The sequence below is a fragment of the Python bivittatus genome, unplaced genomic scaffold, assembly GCF_059951505.1.
Source record: "Python bivittatus isolate LINGU-HERP-01145 unplaced genomic scaffold, Pbiv_v1 ctg000120_np1212, whole genome shotgun sequence".
Classification (NCBI taxonomy): domain Eukaryota; kingdom Metazoa; phylum Chordata; class Lepidosauria; order Squamata; family Pythonidae; genus Python; species Python bivittatus.
Window position 1 is genome coordinate 8906267 of NW_028277037.1, and position 23433 is coordinate 8929699.

Below are 23433 nucleotides of genomic sequence, written 5' to 3' on the forward strand. Positions count from 1 at the left end.
GGTGGCTATATGGAGCAAGAGGGTCCCTGAAGAGAATAGCTTGTGATTAAAGCCATGAAACTTTGCCTTGATTCTGCAGCTGCCAGGTGCTGTTACAACTGCAAGCTTGTCTGGGAAGTCTAACTCACAATGGAGTGGGGAGGACCGGGAATAAACTACCTCCAACAAAAACCTTGTTAGAGGTTCTCAAAGCAGCAAGCGACTAACAGTAGGTCCGGTCCTACGTTTTCATACATTTTCAGTCAAACTGGCAGCATGAAGGATGAGCTGCAATAGGGCCATTCTGTGATCACTCAAATGGCTCGCAGATGGAGACTCTTATTGGAATCAGGCTCAAGAAGGAGCTTGAGAAATTTCTGTATTTATCTGAGACACAGCCATATCCAAGAAGAACAAATTAATACAGAAGAGACTGGTGGGGGCAGCCCAGTTTCCGTGGCATTTGTAGCCTTAGAGACTATTCCCAGAGGCTCACCATAGGAGAAATAAATAGTTCCAGCAAGCCTTCTCTGTAAAGGCTTGATGCTGCTTACCAAAAGCCACCACATGCTTCTGCCTGGGACCTAAGTGACAGAAGCCTTATAGCATCTCAGCTTCAGCAATTATCAGAAATTCAGTCACTGAAGGTATTAACACAGAATTATATTAATTAAATCACACAGATAACTCTTTGCAAGCTAGTTGAGGATCTGTTACATTCTCGCTTCCTTGTTCTTAGGCCCCCCATCCCCTTTTGGAATCCAAAATCAGCAAGGACTAAACTAAAAACTAAACCTGACCTGGCTTCCACGAGCCCAGAACAGAGAAGAACGTTTGTTTATTCTTGTAACACTGGGACTTACAAGATGAAACTTTCAAGACTACAGGACCAAGGCTGGACAAGGATCTCTGTAGTCAATTCTCAGACTTTTTTTTTTTTTCCATTTCGTGATGAGCAAGGCAAATGTGGAGAAAGAGGAACTAGAGACTAAGTACTGAACAGTTAAGATGAAACAAATAATTTTAAATGAAATGCTGTCAAATTCATGTGCTAAATTTGTGATGACTGAAGATAAACTCGGGGGATTAGTAGGAATCACATCAAGGACCTAGAACAGTGCAGAACTTATATGTGCGTATCATAGAAATCTAAATGAAGAATTACAGTTTATGAACCTTTCTGATGTAAATATCCCAACATTCTTTTCATATTGTTAATATTTGTATTATAAATTTAGGAACAGAAACCCACATATACAAGGCTACAAATAAAATAAATCCTGCAGCTGATAGAAGGAAAACAAAAAACAAAACTAGACACTTGTGTACACACCCATCAGGACTTTAGACTTATATTTCTCATGTAGTTGTTCTTCATGCTGTTGTACAGCAACTCAATATTATGTACATTGCACAATTTGTGCACACTGGTACTTACTGGGTGGTTTAAGGAAATTTAATTAGTTGAGCAAGGGGAATCTACAGACCAAAGAAAAGAAACACAAAGTTGGATTCCAGCCAATGCCTCTGGCCATCAGAAATTGCAATGCCCAGTTATAACTACCTGAGCTACTGCCATGTGAAATAACTCTATTTTGGCCAGAAATCATAATAATTTTACTGTATTTCTGATCCAACAACAGGAAAGCAAGAACAATATGGTTCTTACCATACATGCCGTACTCCAGATATCAGCAGGTGAACTGTAACCTGCTCCTATTAAAACTTCAATTGATCTATACTGTCGAGTCTGGATATCTTCCGTAAAATGTTTATGCTAAAAATGGAGAAGACAGTAGCAATTACAAAATACTCAAACTTAGCTACAAGACTAAACAGCAAAGTTGTAGACATTTTTAATTACACTTACCACCCAACAAGCATTTCCCAGATCAGCAATTTTTACTCTAATTTTATCCGCATTTCTTGGATCCAAGGGATTCACCAGCAAGTCAGCAGCCCGAGTTTTTGCTATTATAAGGAAAGAAATGGCAGGGTTAATATTCAGAGCACATAATCCGACATTCATTTTAAAAATCCAATACTGCAGAGCAAGAATAGTTGATGTCTTCACCATCTTTTAAAAAAAAGAAATCAAAAAATATAGGAAGAAAATTTTAAAAAGGACACCTCAATTATTAACCTAACATGCTATAAATTACATTATCAAACGCAACTTTGAAAATAGCTAACAACCTATATAATCAGAAAGAGCCTGTGTAGTATATCTTCTATCAATGATTAGTTTGATCTGTATTGTACCCTTTTTACACTTCTTTCCATCTCTGCAGAATAAACCACACATAGTAAAGTAAATAAATTTTATTAAGTTTAAATAAGCATTTCTCATCAATACAATATATGCATGGATCCACGGCCTATAACATTTGAATAACTGCAGCCAATCACGAAGCTTCTACTTCCAGCAGCATCTTCCACAAAACCTGGCTTCCCCTTGCACTGTCAGTTATAAATCATTATGCCGGAACAAAAATGAAATATTTCATTTTTCTACCCCATTCATGGAATGAACACTGACTAACCAGCAAAAGATCAAAAACACATCACACCTGAAATCAAAGCCGTGCTTTCAAAAAGAAAGAAAGACCTAATCTGCTTGTGGTTCATATATCTTTCTAGGTTGCTTTGTTAAAGACTCAGACGTAACGCAAGTGAGGCTGAAACGTAAGAATGAATACCCTACACAAAAGGAAAATAATACACCTTTACCGCTTTAAACTGTTATTCTATAAGCTTACTTTTCCATTGCCTGAAATTGGTACTGTAACGCTTTTGTTCTATCTTCCGTCTGCTCACTTTTCTTTCCAGTCCAATCAGCTGGATGAGAGCCTTTTTAGGAAAAGTGCCAACTCACGCCTTTGGGTCTCCCATTTCCTTCTTACTTTAGAAATTTCTTCATTCCTTTTCCCCTTTCTTTTCATCCACAGAATATGTTTCACTGTGTCCTGTCTGGTTTCCCACATCACGCAATCTTCATAATCTTCGTCTGTGCGGATTCTATTCCACTGGAAAATGTTACCTTAAGAACGATTGGCCACAGCTTATGTACATCATCTTTTTGTGAGAGTAATTCCTAATTTGAACTTGTACATTTCCCAGAAAATAAATCAGCAAGTAGGGGGGAAGCATAAAATAAATGACCATATGTGTTTCCTAGAAAAATACTGTATGTGAATTCCTAACAAAGTGCATTCCATTTTATCCTGACTGAAATACTCTGAAAAAATGGCCTGCTAGAGTCTGCTATTCCTCACTCTCATCCTCTTAGTTTTGCACATAATTCTATTTCATTATTCTGCTTTTGGTGTTGAATCAGCATAAGATTGCCACATCTTACAGTCACACTGATTCATAATGTTCACAAAAAGCAATATTTACAAGAGCACAGCAAGTCAAGTGCGATACTGAGCTATAACTCCACCCTTCTATCTTATGGATCCAGTACTGTTTCTGCTACCATCATTATGATCAACTACTACTGCAGAAGCTACCTGGGGCCTTTGGCAACCCTTCCTATGCTAAATTGGGAGAGTACATTACAACACAGCTTCATATTCAGCAGACAACCTGATCAGCCAATATCTGCAAATGAAGACTGATATTCATTAGCCCATTTTCTTTCTTTGAAGATGCCCCTCTAAATCAAGCATTACTTTTCCATACCGGAGATCCTGGTATGGTGATTTAATTATTAAACAAAATTGGTCCTCTCTGTTACTTAATTTTTAGCTTTATTCGCCCCCCATCTTATTTTCTGGTAACACTACAGGTCTGGATTGTTTGATTATCATAACTTCTAAAACATTAAGAAGACAATTTCCCATTTTGATTTTATTCATTCAGCAGCGTTTGTGCTTAATGGTTGCTAAATCTCACCCCCGTTCATTCTCACACTTATAACCATGATTCACAAAGCTTCAGCTATTTCAACTCCCACATACAGCTTCTAAGTGAAGTTTATTAGGCAAAATTCTAACAGGTTCTAAAAAAACCCAAAAGCATCTCAGCAATTCACAACAGCACAAGTTCATCAAGCAGAATTGTACCTTACAGTCAGCTCTGAAGCAGAGTATATTTTTTTCAATGGGCTGGAGAGTTTTCTGTATAGTGGAAAGGAAAATTAAGTCTTTTCTTCTTTCTTTTATAATGGAACATATTTATTTACCAGCAAAGAAGGATTTTTAAACCACATAGCTCATATTCCCTCAACCCTACCTCCAATTTATTTCTTTAAAGTTGTTATTAAAGGATTCAGCTGGCAAATTCCCTCCTTTATCTCACATTTTTCTTCATCCTACTCAGTCAAATAATATCCTCATGTTGTAAGCTTCAGGCATTTGTAAAATGGTCCTGCAAATGCCAAGAGAACCAATTATCCCACTACTGAACCTTCAGAGAAGGAACTCTAGGCAAGAAAGTAATCTATGAAAGTACATTCCACAGTAGTATCTTAATATATATACCTCCATTTACAAGTGTGAGGAAACAATGATTTTCAAGAGTTATGTTTATAATTCTTAATGTAATTTGAATATTAAGTGAACTACTCAGCTGCTGAAAATTAGTCCACTCTTTTGTCTGCCTTCTTCTGATTTCCCAACCTCTCCTTTTATTCATCTTGGATAGATAAAAGGATGCTGGTTATGGTAGCTGTGGTTCAAAAACTATGAGGTGTGTGCTACTAGAAAAGTTGCATTCCCACAAAGGTCAGACGCTCAAGAGGATGAAGGAATTACAAAAAGTCACATTAGCTTTATCCGAAGCTCACTTTCATATTATCACTGTAGAGAGAAGAGTACTGGAAGCCAAGTTGCCATTGATCCCACTCATCTGATTCAAAAGAGGAATATGAACAGAGTCCAGATGTATTCAACACTGTGATAAACTATGCTACTGCTGCTTTCCTCCATTTTGGCTGCCAATGTTCTAGGATTCCTGTTGCTTCTGCTGATTTTCTTGCTTTGTATCATCAAGAGACTGCTGAGTTCCCAACATTCTTTCTTAATTTCTTTTCTTCAACATTCCAAGAATTCTAGTTTCTTGTTATCTCACTGGAGATCTCATACTGCAATGGACTAGATGGAAGTCAATATCCTTCAACTATTTATTCTGCAAAAGAAAAATAAATAGGTAAAATATGTTATGTATTCGATGTAATGAAAATAGGCATAAAGACATTTATAAAGTGACATTTTCCCATTCGCTTATCATCACTGTCCAGATAAATTATGGAACAAAGCACAGACATTCAAAGGTGCTTTTGCATAACTTATTAAATTCACAGATAAACTTTCACCTAGCTAGATGTTCTATTTTCTATTCTTTAGAGCTGCATTATGCTTATCCAAACTATGTGAGGAAAATATTATGGCCCTTCAAGGAAATCTTATGATAACATGCTTAAATGCCAAAAATTCCCCTCCTAGCCAAATACCCTAGTATTTCTAAAGCTTAATGCTTACAAAGCAACTGAAATGTGTTGAAAAACAAGATCTTACCTATATTCCATGGTGAAATGTTGATTTGAGAGCGTGGCTGAGTTTGGTTTGAGTATCGCGGACAATGTGGCTTATTTAACTCTGTCCCAGGTAATGTTGCTCATTTATCTGTCTCAGGCTCATTTCTCTACAGGAACATTAGTAGATAAATGTACAGCTTTGTCTTGCGTAGTAATTAAATGGAGAGGTCCATCAAAAGAATTTTAGGGAAAATAGCTGTCTTTTCAAATTACTGTAACAACTGAAAAGTTGCATGTTCCTCCAAAATATTTCGACCCTTTATTCTGATACGGAATTGACTTCAGTATTACAAATATTACAATCCAGTATCAGGTAACAGTATTAGCTAAGGGGATTTTTCCCCCCAGAAAGAGTATAACTCAAATTCTATGGTTGCAAATTAATTACATGATAATCCTTCTGGTCAAGCCCTCTTTTCAAGCTTTAGAATTGAAGTTATGGCTGTTTTTTTCTGTAGGAATGGAGGAACACAGATTTGTACTTTTTCCTTACAAAATTATAATCAAACCACCATTTACAGAGAAGCATAGAAAGGAGGCCAGTTTTTTGCAATACCTAAAGTGTCTGTTATGCTGCACTGCTTGACATTTAACACAAGATTCATAGCCTTTAGCTGGAATTGTCTGGTGATATTGCAAATATCTTTTCAATGCATCTTTTTTGAAATGTGCCTCCTTTTGGAATGCCTGTTCAGATAAATGTGTAATCCATATAATTCTGGAGGGGTCCAATGTCAGTATCTGACCACTTCTATTACCCAGGAATCATCACTGTACTCAAATTCCAAAAACAAACAATGTTCGTTTGACAGGTTCCAATATCTATGATAAGGTGGATCTTCTCAGTACACCAGAACAGAAACAGGAAACTTTAAGAAAAAGACAAAACCCCCTCATAATAATGTATATTCCTCTAATCAAATTAGCTGTGAACCACAATCACTTGTTGTTTCAGTTCTATGAGAGGGAAAACAGAGTACCACAATCTCTTGCTTAGAGAAATGACACCTAACTTACATGCAATAACTTCTATTACATGGGTGCATCCATACACAAGTCATAATAGCATGGGAACCAATATTACTAGGAACATTTATGACATCCTCATCCAAAAGTGACAAATCCCAACAAGATCTATTTAAAAAAATATTCCAAATCAGTTCTGAATACCCTTACTGTTTCAAAGATCAGTTGCCCTATGACTAGATGGCTGCTGTTCCAGAAGTGCAGATAGAAAGGCATCTCAGGTACACTATACTCATACCAGTGTTTCTCAACGTTGGGAACTTTAAGATGTGTGGATTTCAACTTCCAGAATTCCCCAGCCAGCATGGCTGGCTGGGGAATTCTGGGAGTTGAAGTCCACACATCTTAAAGTTCCCAACGTTGAGAAACACTGCATTATACAGTTCTTCAGTTCTACCCAAAGCAATGCTTTGCTGTAAGAAGAGTAGATCTCACCAAATAATAGCAAAAGAACAGTTCTGCAGTGCAAACGTTAATAACATACAAATTTCCTCAACACTGTCATATTCCTATTCTTTCTTTTACATTACTCTGAAGACATAGCTACCAACCTCAGCATTACACAGATTCAACATTCCAAACAGAAAGTATAGGAAAAAAAATACCTTCACTGAGTGTTTCTAAAACAGAACTTGATTGTATAATGTTATAGTAAAGAAAATGCTTACTTTTTGGCAAGTCTCCAGTACTGGATGCTGAAACCGTCCTGCTCCTATCATGGGATGGACTACTTCCTTCTCTTTCAGTTACAGTTGACTCTTCAGAAACAGCTGAACCACAAGCTACAGAATCTAAAGCTCCAGGGAATACAGAAGCTGAAAATTCAGAAAACTGTGATTCTGGAATGTTATGACGTCCATTTGGCAATTCGCCATTAAATTGTTCATAAGAGCTACTATAACTGTAATCACTTTTTGCATTTGGCTCATCAAGATTATATTGCTCAGCATTTGGGCATTCTTCCTCTTCTTCCTCTTCCTCTTCAATCTGGTCTTCTAGTAAGAAAGGGCCATCTATAATGTGGCCATTTGTTTTGGGGGATTCTATCCAACTGGGATCTGCAGATTCTGAATTGGGAAGTTCTTGTTCAATGTCATCATCTTTCTCTGTGTTTTCTTTCTCTGTGTCTTCTTTTTCATCTTGGTCTTCCGTTTCTCCTAAGGGATACACAGGACACAGGCACTAAATTATAAAAACGTCTTTTAAAATACTAAGTTTCAATGTATGATTAGCAATACTACTAAAACTTAAAGTAAACATTTTCCTGCTTATGTATATGAGCATTTAATGTATGGAATGAAATGGATGGAATTTCTTTTTTCTGGTGGCATATTGGTATTATTTTATAGCAATATTTTCTTTTTATTAGTTGTGTCTTAGGTGTGCAGATGCTCTCTGCAACAAAAATAGCAAGCTATGGAACAAGGTTAACTTAGGCACTATTCTCTACCACTGTCATCTAAATACCCAGTTCACCTTGAAAATGAGGGCACCTGTTTTACTTATGTCTTGTTCCAGTTCTTATACAACAGTTTCCTTCATCAACAATATTCCTCTTAATAAATAATTTTAACCTCTACAAATGTTAAAATATTACTTTCAAAAGTATGGAAACTCAAATATAATGAATTTACAATTTATTCTAAAAATAGTTTACCCTGAAGGGCACAATATGTTTTGAAAGGAAAGGCAGGAAAATAAAACAAGGAGGAGCAGAAAGTACCTTCAAAAGTCTTGAACTTTAGAGCCTCGATTATGTACCATTGATCAAACATGGCATTCAAATAAGTTCCAGAATAGAGAAAGGTGGTGGGGCATGTCATTCATTACAGGCTTAGAATCTACACTAGCATATGATGACAAAATAAACATGAACTACCATATTGAAATCGGTACTGCAAACAAGAATGTAATTGTGAAGTAATTGCTTACATACAACATGGTTTCTCATTATTTTTCAGAATATCATAAAGACAGACATGGGCAAAAACTGAAAAAAGAAAATATCTTAAAACAATATGGCAAAACAGAGCACAGGACTATAGAGAAAGATCTTTGCTGTGGTGCCTAAGTAAAATTCTGCAAGTATTGTGCGGGAACAATGCCTGTTAGTACCCAAGCTATAAGATCTAGATGTTGTGTCCCAATCTTTTTGATGGGACTACATCAAATACTTGCTGATTTATTTCTATTTTTGCCCTAACAAATCACAACAGCATAAAAATTGACTTGAAAAGTATATTGCTAAAATTTTTCTAGGCTTCTCTTTTCCGGACTGAAATGTAACTTTCTGGAAAATTAAAAGAAATAAAAGCACCACTGTCACCATAGTGACAGAATCTAAGCCAGAGATTGAGGGACTTATTTGTAAAGCATCTAAAAACCTGAAGTATAGCTTTCAGAAATCTAGACAAAACAACTTCCAGTAACTGGGAATTTTCTGCATGCACACACACACACACATCGATCTTTAAATTTCTGGCAGAGATGAATAGCATATAATTTAATGCCAATATTCAGCAGATTAATCTGCCTATAATTTGCAAGAATAGTCTTTTCACCTTTTTTATACGTAGGAATCACAACTATCTGCCCTCAGTCTTGTTGGATTTCAACTGCTCATTTGATAAGAGTGACAAGAGCCACCACAATTGAGTTCACCGGTCAATGGTGGATACAATTCTGGTAAAAATCCCCACTAGGGACCTTGTCCAGTTTAAAATTCTTCACTAATTTGACCATATCACACATCTTAAGTAAGCCATTTTGGAAAACCCTCCTTTTGAAATTCAATCTCATCCTATTCCTTTTTTCTACTGCAAAAAATGCCTGGAAATATTTTTGACATACCTCAGGTATAATACTGAAATGCATTCTAAGCCCAATTAAGGGCTTATTACACTCCAGCAGTGGAGAAAGCTACGACTCTACCCAGGGAAACACTGCGTAGATGGAGACCAAACAATGTTTTCTGAAGTACTACTATATCATATTTTGAAACATATTCTAGAAAATACACATCTAATGTCCCAACCACCTATATTGCAGGACAGAAATGAAATGTTGCCCTCATTTAGCAGTCATATATCTGACTTAGCTTTACCTCAGCATGAAATCAAGTTCAGCTTGATGGTTAAACTAAAGCAGATGGTGGATCTTCCCAACACATCTTCAGCTAGAATAGCTGCAATATCCTCCCTCTGTAGTGTGCCAAAGAACTCATTCAGCTTATCTGCAAGTACAGAAGCCTTTTCTTTTATCCCAGCCATCATTTACATTTCTGGCTTTGATATACCATTAAAGCTTGAACTTAACTCTCTCTTGATATGACACATCTTGTTTAAATTGCACATTATCATCAGGAAGCTGGCTAGAAGGGAACAGTCCTGAGATTGTCAGCTTCATTATTTTATTATTCATCCTAGTTAGAACAATTGATTTCACTGAGAGCTATACACCAGCCTAATCAGGTTAGGCTGGTCTTAACAGTTCCTTTGTCTTGGTTATTTTATTCCAAGTGGCCTCTGGATTTAACAGAGTAATATTGTTGCTTATTCTAGTCTGCAAGCTTTCTCACTTCCTCAGAATCCACTTGCCTGTCCAAGTTAATTGATGGTACCAGTATTTTGCATGATTCAGCACCAATTGGCACTACAGATAACAAACATATTGATTTCAATTTAGAGATAATTTCTACATGTTCTTTCAGTAGAAAAGCTCGAAAGGATTTTGTTCATCTTCCATCCTATATCTCATCCAGTGGCTGGCTGGGGAATTCTGGGAGTTGAAGTCCACCCATTTTAAAGTTGCTAAGGTTGAGAAACACTAATCTCATCCATGATCTCCTTCTCTGCCATCTCCAAATGTTGATTAATAAAGCTCACCCATAGAAAGGTTGGCAGAGCCCCATCAGTTTAGTTGTTTTTTTTTTTTAGCTCCAGTGATAGTATCTGCACATTTGACCTTTGCAGTTCTCCCTTTACCATCTTGAGGGAAGGGCTTATTTGCACATATTGGAAACATGAATTGGAACTATTTGAAAGCGGAGTAAAAACATTTTCATCTTAATTAACATTAAGGGAATACGTGGCATAATTCCTTTTTTCCAGGTCCAATTACACAGCTGACACATTTTCACCAAATGAGTATGATAGGCTTGACATTGGAGGATTGCCTTAAAATAATAAATGAGAGCTCTCTGAGAGCACCATCTTGCTACTCTGATGTCGTTTAGTTACCTGAAGCATCATTTGCCTAGTTTGTGAGAAGACATCTAGACAATTTATTGGTTCCATTAGCTGGGTTGTCTTCCAACATCAGTACATGACAGATTTATTCTCTTCCATTTTCTCTTTTTCTTTCCCTCCCTGCCCTCCTTATTGTCCAATACCATCTTGGACTGCATTTCTGCCATGCTCTCCTTGTAATTCTGAATAAATAATTCAAAAGAGTTGTAAAGATTATTTATCTTATGACTAAAAACTATTACCGTATTTTTCCGACTATAAGACGATACTTTTTTCTAAAATCCTTACCCTAAAAATTGAAGGGCGTCTTATTCAAGGAAGTCAGCCGAGAATCGCGCGGTTGCAAAACTGCCCATACTTTGTTTCTGCAGAGAGGCTTCCTCCTATTGCTAGCCTCCAATCACGAGTGAAATAGCGTGTCTCCCAAACAGACTTCCTCCAATCACGAGCCTGATGTAATTGATGTCAGCTGATGCTGAACAAACCAATTAGAGGAAGGCTGTTTGCAGAGACAAGCTATCGGCAGTTTCACTCGTGCTTGAATGTAACCAGTTATGCAAAAGAGCCTGGAAATAGAGCTGCAGAGACTCCTCCCACCGAGTGTATCAGGTAAATGTTAACTAATTACTAAATAAAAATGTGTTCTGCACTATCTTTAAAATATTGATTTCCTAATTTTGTGTTGGAAAAGTGGGGATCGTCTTGTACATGGGGGCGTCTTATTGTTGGAAAAATATGGTAGTTGTTTGAAGAAAAGAGGTCACTCACTGGTGAGAAAAACTGTTTGACAGCAGTATCAGGTAAAGGCTTATGTTCGGAAATCCTCTCTTGGGTTAAAATGGGATTATCCAAGGAAGCAGCTGTTAGTGCCCACCTTTAATCTTCCTGGGCTGTCCCACACCTCCCAAACATCCATTATTAGAGAATCCACACTATTCAGCTGGAGCACTGCAAATTTGCTAGGCATAAATAAAGATCTTAGTACACTTTGGATGTTACCGTATCATCTATTTTTAATTGTTTAGCATATCAGGTGGGAATCTGTCACCCCAGGCTGATCCTATCACATTTCTTTTAAGGCTGTCAAATAGCTGAAGATTAGCACTTCAAAGATCCAAAAGCAAATCAGAAAAGAATTACGGTGCCATTTGGAAAGAAAAATGAAAAGAGTGGTAAAACATTACAGACCCAGGTCAGCCAGAGAGAAGAACACACACTGCTTGCCTCTTGCCATCTTGCTGACTTCTCATCTATAAGGCTATGCTGCTTGATAAATCCTCACCAAATCCTACAAATGACTGCATTTAAAATCTTCTTAAAGTCATGGAACTAGTTTAATACTTTTTTTTTCCCTTGCTCTGTCCAAAATATTTTTAACAATAGTCTAGAACAAGGATCTCCAATGTTATGGACATTCTTACAAAATGGCTACCACGGGGATATATGGGCAGTTCCAAAAAACCCATTTACAGAAAGAAACTTGTGAGGTTGAGAATATCCCTATGATATTCTCAAACAAATCCACCTGCTACTTGACTACTTTCTCCTTACCATGTTTTGGGTGAGCATGCTTCCAATCAAAACACTAGGGCTGAGGCCACCCATATCTTTAGTTTCAAAGAATGTCTTGACTGTGTACATGGGATCAAGAGATGTTCTTGGAATAAATGTGATTCTGAAGGCTAGCACTTTCCTCAGCCGTATGCTGGCTTGTCCTTTTTTTGAATTAGAATCATCATCATCATCATCATCATTTGTTGGGACATAGAGCCTAGTAGGGCCATGGGATGGGTTACTGAGTGTGCTGTTGCCCACAAATGTCACAGTCTAATTCCAGATTCTTTTTATAGACGGTACTATATCATCCTTGCATCAGCCTCTCTAGACATAATGTACATTCCACAGAAAAATAAAGCAACCAAACATGTACATGTACATGTACATATACATATAGCCTCCAAGAGTCATGTATATGAGATGGTGGCCAAATAAATTTAATAAACAAACAAACTTACCATCTTCATTCCCAGGTTCTTCATCTGCCACTTCCTCTAACTCTACAGTTTTTAGTTTAACTTCTGGATGGTATTCATCCTCTTGTTCATTGGATGGTATAGTAGATGTTACATTTTCTTCTATTTTTTTCCTTTCAGCTTCCCGTTCAAGTTCTTCTATTTCCTGCAAACGCTTTTCTAGTAGCTCAGCCTGCCTCTTTTGTTTTTTTTTAAGTTTCTTCTTTTTATTTTTAGATATTTTTCCAATCTGGAAAAAAATCACAAATTAGTTTGTAATCACATAACATGATTAACTTATTAGGTTAAAGTCTAATGTCTATGATTTGAGAAACAACTGCATACTACTGCAGAACTGACTTTCAACAAAAGTTTTACTCAGAGTCTGTTCAGGAGGTGAGATAGACTATTGTTATTCTGCTGATATACTACATAAGTTAATGACAGAAAACCTTTCAGATACAAATTCTTACCTTTGTGAAAAAAAAAAATCCCTAATATGCTAAATGGTCATATATCTGCTATCAACCATCTTAAATCCCCTTTTTCCCCCCCCCGAATCAGCTGCAGAAATCTGGCTCCATAAAAATACAATTCAGCAGAAAAGTAGTCTGTCAATAGAATCTACAGCAGGATGATGTATGAGTTATTTCCTCCCCCAATCCTAAAAATGTCTAGTTTTGAAGCTTTTGGGTAGTTACTGTTCATTAAGACCTAGCATGGAATCTCTGCTACAAAATGTACCTACCTCCCACTCAAAGTTTTTTTTTTTGGAATAGGCCACCAGAAATGAACCAAAGTAGACCCTAGCTCTCCTTTCCAACCATCAAAAGCAGGATGTAGGATGGCATTTCAATCTGCTTTTTTTCTAATGTTAAGAATGGATTGTTTAAGAAATGCATCATGGATAGCTCCGATCTTATCTTAAATTTCCCGTTATATATGCACTTACTAAATTTATTTCAGTATTTAAATGATTCTGCCTAAAACGCTACCAACTTTCATTGGTATGTGATAATTTATATACATTAATCTATTAATTTATATCAATTATCACATACCAATGAAAGTTGGTAGCATTTTAGACAGAATCAGAAATACAAAACTGAAAAAAGGCTGTTGAAATCTCACTGGTCAATGCAGAAGATTAAAAGGAGGGGGATGACTATATATTTCTATACAGAAATAAATCGCATAAAAGCAAGTGCTATAGAATTCCAGACACAGTCTTATTAAAAAGTATGTGCTAGCCTAGTAAGACCTTTTTTCTTTTTCACAAACTGCTGAAATTTTCCTCTGCTTCAGAATCAATTTGTCATGAATTATGGAAATATGACCCTCAAAGAAAAATATGTTTCATAGCTATTTTTGGTGAATGGCATTTTAATGCTTAAATGCACACAGGAATGTAGTCTACATAATAATTACCGAAAGAAGTAAGTTATTATGTACTGTACACCACGCATGTAATAAAAGTCCAAGGTTTGCCTTGTAGGCCTAGAAAGAAACAATAAATCAATCTATCCAAAATAATCCTTTGGTCCTGTCAATTTCCCACTACACCTACAGTGGGGCAAAAAAGTATTTAGTCAGCCACCAATTGTGCAAGTTCTCCCACTTAAAAAGATGAGAGAGGCCTGTAATTTTCATCATAGGTATACCTCAACTATGAGAGACAAAATGGGGGGAAAAATCCAGAAAATCACATTGTCTGATTTTTAAAGAATTTATTTGCAAATCATGGTGGAAAATAAGTATTTGGTCAATATCAAAAGTTCATCTCAATACTTTGTTATATATCCTTTGTTGGCAATGACAGAGGTCAAACGTTTTCTGTAAGTCTTCGCAAGGTTTTCACACACTGTTGCTGGTGTTTTGGCCCATTCCTCCATGCAGATCTCCTCTAGAGCAATGATGTTTTGGGGCTGTCGCTGGGCAACACAGACTTTCAACTCCCTCCAAAGGTTTTCCATGGGGTTGAGTTCTGGAGACTGGCTAGGCCACTCCAGGACCTTGAAATGCTTCTTACGAAGCCACTCCTTCGTTGCCCGGGCGGTGTGTTTGGGATCATTGTCATGCTGAAAGACCCAGCCACGTTTCATCTTCAATGCCCTTGCTGATGGAAGGAGGTGTTCACTCAAAATCTCACGATACATGGCCCCATTCATTCTTTCCTTTACACGGATCAGTCGTCCTGGTCCCTTTGCAGAAAAACAGCCCCAAAGCATGATGTTTCCACCCCCATGCTTCACAGTAGGTATGGTGTTCTTGGGATGCAACTCAGCATTCTCTCTCCTCCAAACACAACGGGTTTAGACCAAAACGTTCTACTTTGGTTTCATCTGACCATATGACATTCTCCCAATCCTCTTCTGGATCATCCAAATGCTCTCTAGCAAACTTCAGACGGGCCCGGACATGTACTGGCTTAAGCAGGGGGACACATCTGGCACTGCAGGATTTGAGTCCCTGGCAACGTAGTGTGTTACTGATGGTAGCCTTTGTTACTTTGGTCCCAACTCTCTGCAGGTCATTCACTAGTGGTTCTGGGATTTTTGCTCACCGTTCTTGTGATCATTTGGACCCCACGGGGTGAGATCTTGCATGGAGCCCCAGATCGAGGGAGATTATCAGTGGTCTTGTATGTCTTCCATTTTCTAATTATTGCTCCCACAGTTGATTTCTTCACACCAAGCTGCTTGCCTATTGCAGATTCAGTCTTCCCAGCCTGGTGCAGCTCTACAATTTTGTTTCTGGTGTCCTTCAACAGCTCTTTGGTCTTGGCCATAGTGGAGTTTGGAGTGTGACTGTTTGAGGTTGTGGACAGGTGTCTTTTATACTGATAACAAGGTCAAACAGGTGCCATTACTACAGGTAACGAGTGGAGGACAGAGGAGCCTCTTAAAGAAGTAGTTACAGGTCTGTGAGAGCCAGACATCTTGCTTGTTTGTAGGTGACCAAATACTTATTTTCCACCAGGATTTGCAAATAAATTCTTTAAAAATCAGACAATGTGATTTTCTGGATTTTTCTTCTCATTTTGTCTCTCATAGTTGAGGTATACCTATGATGAAAATTACAGGCCTCTCTCATCTTTTTAAGTGGGAGAACTTGCACAATTGGTGGCTGACTAAATACTTTTTTGCCCCACTGTATCTTTGCATAGGACAACATATACTTAATAATTTTACCTAATGTAAGTGGTATTACAAAATCCAGTGACAAATATAATGCATGATGAATTTTATGCAAAATACTTGTAGTCAGGTAAGATTCATAAATGAAATTTAAAAAGTTTATCCTTCAACCATCAGAACAGAAGAATCAGATACCCAATAAGAATAATGTAACAGTACTTACGGGTTTTTGTTGCGGGGCAGTACTCACTAAAAAATAAATAAGAGATAGCCAAAGTCACATTTATATATGTTCAAGTGTACATTCTACAAAATAACAGGCAATGTATATAAGAAAACATTTAAAGAAAAATCTTACGGCTAGACTTGCGTTTAGATCACTTTTATCCCATCCTCTGCTAGCTTTCAAGACTGCCAGTCCCAACTGCTTTCTAGTATGATTACAACTGTTCTTTATTTTCGAAGGAGAGATTACAGGTAGTCCTCGCTTACTGACTGCCTCATTCAGTGACTGTTTGAAGTTATGATGGTGCTGAAAAAAATAACTTTACAACCAATGCCCACATTTATGACCTTTGCAGTGTCCCTCAGTCACATGATCACCATTACAGTTGGTACACATTGTCCTGTGCTTGACCTGTTGTTTTTCTCCCCCCCCCCCGCCTTGCTGAGTGGAGAGATTGGAGAGGAAGGGATTACAAGACAGTAAGCAGGCACACACTGGGGAATGCACATTAAAAGCAATCCAGTAGTGCTGGCAGCCCTAAGCACACTCAGGGCTGGGAGCCAAAAGTGCACTATGCAAACAGCCCTATGTATTCCCCCTTGTGTACCTGTTTACTCTACTGTAATCCCTTCCTCTCCAATCTCTCCACAGCGAGAGGAAGGGGAGAAAAAAGGGTCACGTGCAGGAGAGACTGCCTACAGAAATTGCTTGTTTTTTTTCTCTCCCCCCCTCACAGAGTGGAGAGATTGGAGAGGAAGGGATTACAAGAGAATAAGCAGGCACACAATGGGGAATACACCAGGCTGTTTATGTAGCATGCTTGGGGCTGCTGGCCCAGTGCATTGCTTTCAATGTATATTCCATATTGTGTGCTTGCTTGCACTCTTGTAATCCCTTCCTCTCCAATGAATGTAAATACAAATATTAATTTCCTTTTTGCTAATTATCCCAGGGCCAGGGTGAGCATTCCAAAGGGCAGGGGAGTGGGGAAAAGGAAAGTACAGTCACAATCACATGGTTTCCCACTTAGTAACCGCTTTGTTTAACGTCAGAGCTGCTGGTCCCAATTGTGTTTGCTAAACAAGGACTACCTATACTTCCAAATAAGAGAAACCAACATATCAGTTTATGAGAGGGCTATGGCAGAGGTGGCACTGAATTAATACAGATAGTCCTCGATTTATGACCACAATAGGGGCCCGAAAATTTGTCGTTAAGCAGTGCGGTCATTAAGTGAGGCATCACATGACCGCACCTGATTTTACAACTTTTTGCTGCAGTCGTTAAGTGAATCACACAGTCGTTAAACGAATCCAGCTTTCCCCATTGATTTTGCTTGTAGGAAGCTGGCTGGGAAGGTTGCAAATGGCAATCAGTGACCCCATGCAAGGACCGATCGTAAGTCACTTTTTTCAGCACTGTTGTAACTTCAAAGACTCACTAAACGAATGGTCGTAAGTCAAGAACTACCTGTAAATATAGAAAGGAGCACTGTCTACTCAGCTCAAATTATATTTGATCAAGATTTTTATGTGCCAATATACCTCCATTAACATACACAGAATGTGCCCACCGGACCAAAGGCAAATAAACTAAGAGGGCAATTTTATATGTATGCACATGTTGCTATACACCTGAGGTTTGAAGATCCCTAAAAGTTAGACAGCAGCACCAACTGAAAGAAGACTCCTATTCACAGAAGCTAACTCTATTTTATTTTGAGGGAACAATTCTTTTCTTCTCACCACAGCCTATCCCATTCCACTAAATCTTCCTATCTCTTCTATTAGTATCCACCAAATCAATTCTTTTGCAGCATCTTCTGGAGATTATATTGCATATATGAGCAAAAATACTGAACTATAATGTAAGACTTGGCTTTTAAAGTTATCCTTTTTCTGCATTTTAATGCTGGAAGAAGGTAATGAGGTCAGTTAGTGAATCCTAGGTGTCAGGCAGCTTTTCTTGTCTTATTCTTTCTTATTAAAAGTTGCAATCGCTAACCCTGATTCTGGAAGAAATGTCATAATGCTATGCCTGGCTAAAGACAAAAAGTTCCATCTAAATGTTTTCCTGGAATCTTGATTTAACAAACATAGCCCAAAGACAAGATACTTGGCTAATTGGCCATGGCTAATACAGTCAAGGGTGAATTTCCCAGCTAATTGGTCATTCATGCTAAGGTCATGTATCTTCTAAATAGTATTTTTTCTTTTCACTTCTCCACACACTGATGTCACCCTCCCAGGATGTTTTCTGCCTTACCAGGCCTAACTCAATGAAACAGGCACCAACCTCCATTTTTTCCTTGCACTGACATCACTTTACCATTTCAGCTGCAGGATGTGTTTTTGTTTTGCTGGGCCTAAGCCAATCAAATATGTTCAAGCTTTGTTTTCTTTCTCTGAAAATGCTTTCACTGGTTCTCTCAAAATGAGAACACTGTCGTTCACCCATCTATTCTGCTTGGGCAACCACATTCCTAGCCAAGCAACAATGCATGCTAACAGGTCCACAAAGCTTTGTTCTCCTTTTCCTCCAACCTTCCAGAGAAACCTGGGAGACTGGAACTGGCTTGAGAGATATGCATGAAATACTGCTTCATGAAAGACGTTTAGTCCCAGCATGACAACATTACTATAGGCCAAGAGAGATTTCTCCACTTTTCCCAAGTAGAACTAGAACTTCCTCCTGCTTCCAGTCAAGCTTCAAACCTCCTGTTCAAATAACAAACTAGGATGCTCAGATAAAAGTGACAGAAAATGATCCAAGCACTAGAGCAGAATTAAATTTTAGATAAAGAACAGTTTGTAAGCAAAAAAGCATATTGTTAAGCTAGGCATTGCAACATCATGATTTCTATGATCCCACCCAAAAGGACTTAACAGCTGCACAGTGCTCACCTTACTTTTTGTTATTCTAGTCACACCAGAAACCTCCTGACTGACTTTTTTCCCCCATCTTCCCTTTGTTACAAAAACTTCCTTTCTACAGTAGTTCTTTGTGCAACATCCAGTTCTACTTGTGTCAGAAATAAGCTCACATTAGCATCCTGTGTCAGAATCACTCTAATCAAGGTAGGCAATATGTTTGTGATTAGGATCCATAGCAGCCTCTGAAAGCTGTAGAGGGCATAGATAGTGGCACTATGGCATCATTGGGAGAGCAAATACAGTGAAAAATGTTGGCCAATCTAGGGGTGGGTTAGAGGTTCTAACAGTGCCTAAATCCATAGCCATGCTGTCTGGCATCCATTTCACACTCTAACTTCCCCAGAACAAACAGACAAAAAGCCCTGCCCACTTTAGCAAGGCCCTGGAGCCACAAAGGATGAGGGCAACTTTCAGGCCCGTGGGCTGTTCAAAGTCCTCCTCTGGCAAGTGTCTTCACAGTCCAAAGATCTATTCTTTATGCTTCTAAAGTAATTGGACTCCAATTTTGTTCTTCCTCTCCTTCCATTCCTACTCCTTTGCCTAGCAGCAGGAGATAAAGCTCTGTAGAGTCTGTAAAATTCCTTTCCTTGCCAAATATCATTAAAGCTCTTTCCCTCACATCACACCATTTCTCACATCACACCAGTGACACATCTGTCACTGCAATTTACCTAAAACCAATTTTCTAAACAAACCTTGCTACCCACTGTCAAGAGGCCAAGGCTCCCAACCACCATTTAAAACTGCCAACCAAGCTTCAATTCCAATGTACTTTCTTGTACCTCTTCAATTTTTCATTGCTTTTACTGTTTCATTGACTCTGTATTTTTATTCTGCATTATTTAAATTGGACTGCTATTTTCTTGAACTAAAATTCACTGTGTTTTGCTACTCCCTAAAGAAATTACTTAACTACTTTAATTTTCTGAGCTTTACGCATGCTTTTGAATAAAAATTCTTTAATTAGACAATCGATTGTATGAATGGCCATTGGGTTTCATTTACCAAGATGCATTTCTGCTATTGTTTAAAGAACCTTTAGTAAGTACAGATATATATCAAATCTGGATCAAATCCAACTGCAGATATTAAGCTATTTTTTAAAAAGCCAGGGCTAGCTGATGTAAACTCTGCATAGCAGCAAATACCCAATGCAACTAAAACATGTAATTAAGCTTTCTTTAGCTACCACAAGTGTAAAGTACTGTATATAAGAAAGAAATATACTCATGTAGCTTTCATATTGTAAAGTGATTGTTACTTACATGTCATTACTATGTTAAAAATATTTTACACATTCAAATTAAGCATATTCAAATGTATTATTCCTATCAACTAAAATTAAGCAAATGTTGTTACAGCCAACATTGTCTCATTTACTGAAATTATGAATCTTAAATTCTACCTGCTGAACCAGAGGGAGGAGGAGCACCAGCTTTCTGCCACTCTGTAGCTTCTGCTGCCATTCTCCGCACATAGGTGTCATCTACACACATCAAGATGTTTTCTGGTTTGATATCCGTATGAATGATCTTACATTTGCTGTGGAGGTAATCTAAACCCTGCAATACCTGATTACAAAATATTCAGATGGAGAATAATTTCATTACCATCAAAAACACGCTGATTAGGATTCAATAGCTTTAGCACCAAGAGTAGTTATTTATAGCCCTCTAGAAGTTGCTAAACTTTAACTTTTAGCAGCCTCACCCAGTATGGCAATTTCAGAAGTTCTGAGAGTAGTAGTTCAGAACATGTGAAGAGATACAGGCTCTTCAGCCCTGCCTTGGAACTAAGCTATCATTAAGAAAACATGGATTTTCTTGTTTTTAGCTATCAAAATATCTGCTGAACATAATAGAAAATATTACAGGAGGAGAGCTAGGCTATAACTGATTTATTGATTTAGAAAACATTAAGTGACCAAGCAATCAACAAATACATCAACATAGAGATCAGTAATATAATCAATAAAAATAATAAAAATCAACTTAAAAATTGAAAGAGAAATACAGTAATAATTTCAAGCAGCAGTAACTCTAAAAGTAGCTGGAATATTCAACAATAAAGTATTACATTAAAAAATTACACATGCTTAATCTCCACTTCGATTGTAAGTAGTAAGTCAGAAGTAACATAGGAGATGCATGTGTTTGTAGTAGTCTCCTAGTGAGTTTGTGCTATTATTATTTAACAGAGAGCCTTGGAATTTGAAGTCAAGAACAGGAATAGAGCAGTGAAAAAATGCTGCTTTATTCTCTCTCATTGAACCACACAAAATTACCTTCCCAGCCTACATCTTTGTTCCCAGATGGAAAGAAATAGGGGAAACATGACATCATTTGCCCCAACAAACTATCTGTGGAAAAGGGAATCTTCAACAACAAGGCAGAAGAGAAAAGGTTATGCTACAAAGGCTTCTTGTTACTCCACTGTATACAACTGCAGCCTCCAGGAGCAGCGGTTTTCTTTCCCCCAGTTTTAAAAACTTCTTAGAACCTGTTTTTGCATCTTCGATGAAATATAACATAGCACTAATCCCACTGACCTCAAGATCCTACACCTAAACGTGTTGATGAACTTCTACACTTGCTAGTTAAGAATGGGGAAAAAAATCTCTGCTTACAGTTCTGCAGGACAAATTATTCGTAACATTCCAGTTTACAGCAATACCCTCTAAGTAGTATGACAAGCTATATTAACCACTGTAAAGACTTTGGCTAAGACAAGCACAATGTCACTTCATCTATTACTACATATTGTAAAATGCAATTTTTGTGCAATTAAGAATGTCAGTAACTATTTTTCTAAACTCGGCGGGAATTCTTCAAACATTCTTATTTCAAAGAGTTAACTTATCTCAGTATTTTATAACTGTACACTTACAACGAATTACTGGACAGTTTCTTAACACTACAAATAGGTGGAGGTACTGCAAAAAGAAAAGTTAGAACTAAGATTTCTAAAAATACAGTCCCTCCAAGCTCTGCTAGACAACTATATATTAATACATTTCTAAGAACACTGTACTGAAATCTTACCTGTCGTATTATACTTTTTACACAATGAATTGGAAGGCCCTGATAGCTGGACTTAATTATCCATTTTAAAAGGTGATGTCCAAGTACTTCAAAAACCATACAGACATCTGTGATTTCATTAAGGATAAACAGCAAGTAATTTTAATCATGTTCAATTATCTTTACAGAGCCATTACACAAATAAATTGTATTGAAATTAAAAACAGAATGAACTCTTCTAAAATGTACTTATAAAGTAAGGAGAGATATAAGATAAACTGTATAATCCCAGACTGGACCCATCAAAACTAAAAATGCTGACCATTATGGGCAGGTAAGTATGAGCACAGCCTATGGATTATTAAATAAAATTCTGTAATAAAAGAGAGAGTGAGGAAAAAAATTAAGCTCATACCACATGCAGTACATCCCTGTGAAACCATCTCATGCAAGAGTAAAAGGAATTGTCTTCCATCCAGTATAAGCCAACTGAACATAAATTATTCCTGTAGCAATTACACCTTATAACCAATTAGAATTATAATGTAATAAAGATATATTATAGAATCAGCTGGTCTTTTATTTAGTGACAATGGATCATTTCTTTGACTATCAAAAGTAGACTGTATAAAAATAACATTCCCATGGTTATCAAAACAGACAAGTGTGCAAAAATAAATATTATACAGTAATAATACAACTTGATGGCTGTATTTACAACACTCAAGGACATCTGCTGTAGTTTAGAACATGAAAAAAATTATATGGTCAATATTGTTAAGAAAGGCTAGTTATTCTAGAAGATAAGCCTCTGTACAAACCATAATCTGAAATTTAAAAACTACTTCCAAAAATATAACAATATTCAAATTATTACAAAAGTTATACCATAATATACAGTATATTTTTTAAAAAGCATAAAAAGCTAATTTACAGCTTTATAAGAAAATACAGGCGACCTGTATATATGACATTCTTACCTACTATATCTTAACTGAAATATCCCTATACTTTTAAAAATATTTATTTCTATACTATTTCACACTATGATAATTCATCACAGTGAATTACATTCACATTAAAGAACTGATCCACTAACTTAGTGTAATATTCTGAAAAAGATGAACAAAGTTTTTAATATTGTTTAAAAAGAAAGATAGAGTGACGGATTGAAAAGATACGTATGCCATTCATGCCAGAAATTTTAAAGTCATCAATTAACTGTACAACCATATCTTTATTTGGATCATTAGGATCACTTTCACGAACCTAAAAACAAAGATGAAGAACATCATATACATTTTAATTTAAGAA

The 23433-nt window shown here is 37.1% G+C and overlaps 1 protein-coding gene across 7 annotated transcripts in view; it reads right to left on the bottom strand.

Annotated features, from left to right (window-relative positions):
• The window catches only part of SRPK2 (SRSF protein kinase 2), a 121824-nt gene that overhangs the window by 14213 nt on the left and 84178 nt on the right, over window positions 1-23433 (bottom strand). For all 7 annotated transcript variants that reach the window (XR_015795120.1, XM_088134970.1, XM_088134971.1 and 4 more), the window contains 8 exons: window positions 23301-23388; window positions 22141-22247; window positions 20505-20670; window positions 16164-16189; window positions 12807-13053; window positions 7213-7701; window positions 1850-1950; window positions 1649-1756 (listed from right to left, as the gene is read on the bottom strand). Coding sequence is in view for 6 of the 7 variants with exons in the window: in XM_088134970.1 (XP_087991096.1) it covers window positions 1649-1756; window positions 1850-1950; window positions 7213-7701; window positions 12807-13053; window positions 16164-16189; window positions 20505-20670; window positions 22141-22247; window positions 23301-23388 (1332 nt within the window). In the remaining variant the exon portion in view is untranslated. The remainder of the gene's footprint in view (window positions 1-1648; window positions 1757-1849; window positions 1951-7212; window positions 7702-12806; window positions 13054-16163; window positions 16190-20504; window positions 20671-22140; window positions 22248-23300; window positions 23389-23433) is intronic.